The 4,468-nt window shown below is 36.1% G+C and overlaps 1 protein-coding gene across 1 annotated transcript; it reads right to left on the reverse strand.

The window, feature by feature from the left end:
* Positions 1–3,144: 3,144 nt before the first annotated feature.
* LOC110332211 (olfactory receptor 2AG1-like) lies at positions 3,145–4,096 on the reverse strand. Its single transcript, XM_021213307.1, has one exon. It carries the CDS (start codon positions 4,093–4,095, stop codon positions 3,145–3,147), a length of 951 nt encoding a protein of 316 aa, XP_021068966.1. The 5' UTR covers position 4,096.
* Between the last annotated feature and the right edge of the window lie 372 nt (positions 4,097–4,468).

Raw genomic sequence — 4,468 nt, forward strand, 5'->3', positions numbered from 1 at the left:
TGTGTGTGTGTGTGTGTGTGTGTGTGTGTGTGTATGTATGTATGTAACCATAGTTAATGTAAAAAGAAGTCATGAATTTTTTAAAAAGCACATGGGACAGTTTAGAGAAAAGAGAGAAAGGGTAAACTAATTATATTCTGATTTCAAAAATAAAAGAAATATTTCTTAATTCCTATGAGAGATAAGAAAAAGCCAAGTGATAAATTCATAAAGAGTTAGTACCATAAGTACAACAATATCACTCTCTATATTCTCAATCTTGATTTTATAAAAAATAAGAAAATATGAATTATGTGAATTAAAATAAAATATTTATGTATTATAACTCAAATGAATAAAACCTTTTAACACTGAATTTAATTCATGATGTTTATTGTGTTTAGGAAGATATCCTGTCTCATAAAAATATCAAGAGTATTTTAGTTGATGTTAGCTTTGATTTATATACCTCTGTTTATAAGAATTCACTTGAGGGAATAATCAATCAAGTAGCAAGAGACTTAAACTTCACTAATTATTACAAACATAGGCAAAGATACAGCTATATTCAATGTTTATTAGTGTTAAATAGTTATGCAACAAAATGTTCACATTATGTAATTTATTACAAATACAACTTTCAGGGCAATTTAAGCATGCATCAGTTAAAATTTATAATGTAATAATTTATTCCAGATGCCTCATTGTCTCGTGTTTATGTGTGTTATCTTAGTTAGTTATTACAACACTTCTACAAAATAGGTCTTTTATTACTGGGAGTGTAGCTTAGCTTATTATAATTAATATTTTATATTATTTGGTTGAAAAGCCCAGATATCATGTTCAAAGTCATACAAAAAGGAAGTTTCCACTGTTTAAGCTTTACACATCCTTGGTTACATTTAGTCCTTGACAATGCTGTTATTCTGCTAAATGGACATGGGGCCATGGTATTAAACTGATTCCTAATGAGTTACTACTATACCTATAAATTATTGCATCTTTGAGCCCTTGTCAGTGAAGCTCTTCTTGCATTAGATGGTAATTAACACAGAGACACATAACTAGCCAAGGTGCAGAAAGTAAAAGACTATAGAACGCTCAGCTTTAAGTGGGACATCTGGATTATTTCTTCCCAAGACTCAGGATCATTGTGAAAGTTGAGACTATAAGAGTCAGAGGTGGTGGATGACTACAAGGATGCCTTTCCTGGACACAACAGGGAGGTTGTAAATATGGACTCTCCACAGTTGTGCCAGCATGCACATGACCTGTGCAAGCTTAAGCCAGACAAAATGCCAGCATAGACGAGGCAAGGGCGCATGAACTCCAACTCCTACCTGAGACGCTATTGTCAATTTAAAGCTTCTGAGAAATGAAGAGTGAGTCTTCTTCAAGTGAACGGCCCCTAGTAAGTTGACCACACTCCAGTGTTTGGCTATAAACCCAAAACCAAATGGGCAGCACATACTGGATACCATGGGTTTAAAAAAAAAAAAAAAAAAAAAGAGGACCCAGAGTTGGGTGGGTCCAAAGCTGAACATTATTAAGATTTACAAAATTTTCAAAGAATTCATAAAACATTTCAAAACATAAGTTTCATTATTAGTTATATTTTCAGATGCATATTTATTACATAATATTTAAATATTGCTGTGTTTTCACCTCAAGTATTTATCACTTATGGTAAACACTTTTAAAACTCCATCTGCGGGCTGGTGAGATGGCTCAGTGGGTAAGAGCACCCGACTGCTCTTCCGAAGGTCCGGAGTTCAAATCCCAGCAACCACATGGTGGCTCATANCACATGGTGGCTCATAACCATCCATAACAAGATCTGACACCCTCTTCTGGAATGTTTGAAGACAGCTACAGTGTACTTACATATAATAAATAAATAAGTCTTAAAAAAAAAAAACTCCATCTGCCTTTTGAAATTCACTTAACATAGTTTTCAGTCGTCAACCTGCTGTGTAGTGTCACTCCAGAACTCCTTTCCACTCTCGAACTTTGAGTTTGCACCTACTGATCAATAGTTCCCTGCTCGCTACACTACTACCTCCCTTCACAATCTGGTTAAAACTATTGTCATTTTCTATGAGATCAGCTTAAAAATAACATGTTTTAGTGTTGTAAGTAGGGCAATTATGATGATATTTTATTTGGAGATAAAATGTTCAATTAAAAAAATCAATTTCCACAAACAGCAATACCCAGCTCTTCAGTACAACAAGTTAAAGTGAGCAAGTAAAGAAATGTATCATTGTTTGTCCTATTTTCTAAACTGTATCTATAATTGACACAAAACATAAAAATATTCATAAGCATTGAGTACTGTATGACATTTTGACACATATAAACACCAAATGATGTTCCAGTCATGTACATACACCAGCAACCATTAATAAGGGCTGAGATGTGTTCATGGAAAAGTGGAAAAGCATGGTTTTACTTTCCCGTTACCCTTTCATTATTTACAAAATAGATCTATAAATGCTTGGTATTCTTACCATCAGCACAAATAGTCAAACAGCATAAATACACATGCAATCTAAGCCCTGGCATCCATCAGACCATCTAGAAAGCTTGATGCTTAGAGAGAGCAAGATGGGTAAACATGATGCAAACCTATGGCAGCTGAACACTGAGCAAAGCTGTCACTGTAGATAAAATATTTCAGCAAGTTTGTTTGTTTTAAACACATGCAGTACCATAGTAAACATTAAAGTTATTTTTAAGTTTAAATAATTTAATTAAACAAGATATTTTTAATAAAAATGACTGTGTAATTCTCACGAATCTTCTCACGTTTATATGTTAGCCTCCTATTAGAAACCATTTCCTCTGGTTGTTCACTAAATATGATTTAAAGACTATGGGTTATATTGGGTGGTAATATCTTAGATCCTCATGACAATGTATCTTAATTGGAAAATAGAAATGGATTTTAACCATAAAGAAGAGCGATTTTATACCTCAGTGAATTTTATTCTATGAAATACCTCAGGAAGACAACATGCAAACAGCTTTTACAAATGTAGTTTTGGTTCCAGAGTTCACTATCAAAATATACATTTTATTCTCTTGGTTTTGTGATAAATATTTCAAATAAAAAGTTTATGACTTTGAAAGGATGTGTGTATAAAAGACAGCTATTAATAATACCTAGAAGTTAGGGTGTGTTGACAACAACCATTTTCCTAGGACTCTCTTCAAAGCCCCACTGACCTCTTTATTTCTTAAACTGTAGATTAGAGGATTCAGAGCTGGGGTTACAATTGTGTACAAAAAAGAGAGGATATTTTCTTGTTTGGAACTGTGGTAGGAACTAGGGAGGATGTACATGACTGTGAGAGGCCCATAGTACATCCCAACCACAGTTAGGTGGGAAGAGCAGGTGACAAGGGCTTTCTTTCTGCCCTCGTTTGAGGGCATTTTGAGCACAGTGAACAGAATTAGTGAGTAGGAGGCTAGGATGGCAGCAAGGGGAGGAATGAGCAAGGTCACACCCATCAAATAAACCATGAGTTGATATCTTGAGGTGTCTGCACAGGCCAGCTTCAGCAATGGGGGGATCTCACAGAAAAGGTGTCTAATCTGCCGGGATTTGCAGAAGGGATACTGCATAGTGTAGATGGTATATCCCAGGGCACTCAGAGAAGCTGGAATCCAGGAGATGGCCACCATAAGCCAGCAGATGCTTGGCCTCATGAAGATCATGTAGTTCAATGGATGACAAATGGCCACATACCTGTCATATGCCATGAAGGCCAGAAGGAGGTCCTCTGCACTACCCAGTGCCAGTTCCAAGAACATCTGAAGGGCACAACCACCAAAGGTGATGGTGTTGTCTTTGAGCAGAAAGTCCATGACAGCTTTAGGACTGATAACTGTGGTGAGAAGAAGGTCCATGAGAGATAGCTGCCCAAGCAAGAGGTACATGGGAACATGGAGGTAGATATCCATTGTGATGACCAGGATCAGCATTCCATTGCTGATCAATGCCAACATGTACAGGGCAGCAATTGTAGCACAGAGCAGTTCAGGAGATCCACTGCCATCCAGAATCCCCACCAAGATGAAGTCACTTCCCAAGGTGGAGTTCCAGGGCTCCATTAGGTGTGTTCTCTTTAGTTGCCTAGAAACAGTTCAGTTTAGTTTTGCTACTATGGACCTAGCTTTGTAAAACTGGAGGCCTCTGAGGGTATGCAATATAACCATCAGAAGATGATATTTTCTTCCTACTAAATAGCTAAGCTTCTTGGTTTCTAAATTTCTAGTTTTTAATTGCATCTTGATAAAAGTTTTGTCTATGCATAGAAGAGGTATATAGTAATACCTAAACAACATGATAGCCCTTTTAAAATACTGATCAGATCATTAAACTTGCAGAAATGTATTTTCCAGAAAAGGTAAATTATCTTTTGTGTTAAGTTTAAAGAAATGTTCTGACATGCATGTCCTTTAGTATTACATTTGGCTAATGGTT

The sequence above is a fragment of the Mus pahari genome, chromosome 1 (genome assembly GCF_900095145.1).
Source record: "Mus pahari chromosome 1, PAHARI_EIJ_v1.1, whole genome shotgun sequence".
Classification (NCBI taxonomy): Eukaryota; Metazoa; Chordata; class Mammalia; order Rodentia; family Muridae; genus Mus; species Mus pahari.

Coding starts and splice junctions, on each gene's coding strand:
- LOC110332211 (XM_021213307.1), bottom strand. CDS start 4,095: ATGGAGCCCTGGAACTCCACCTTGGGAAGTGACTTCATCTTGGTGGGG.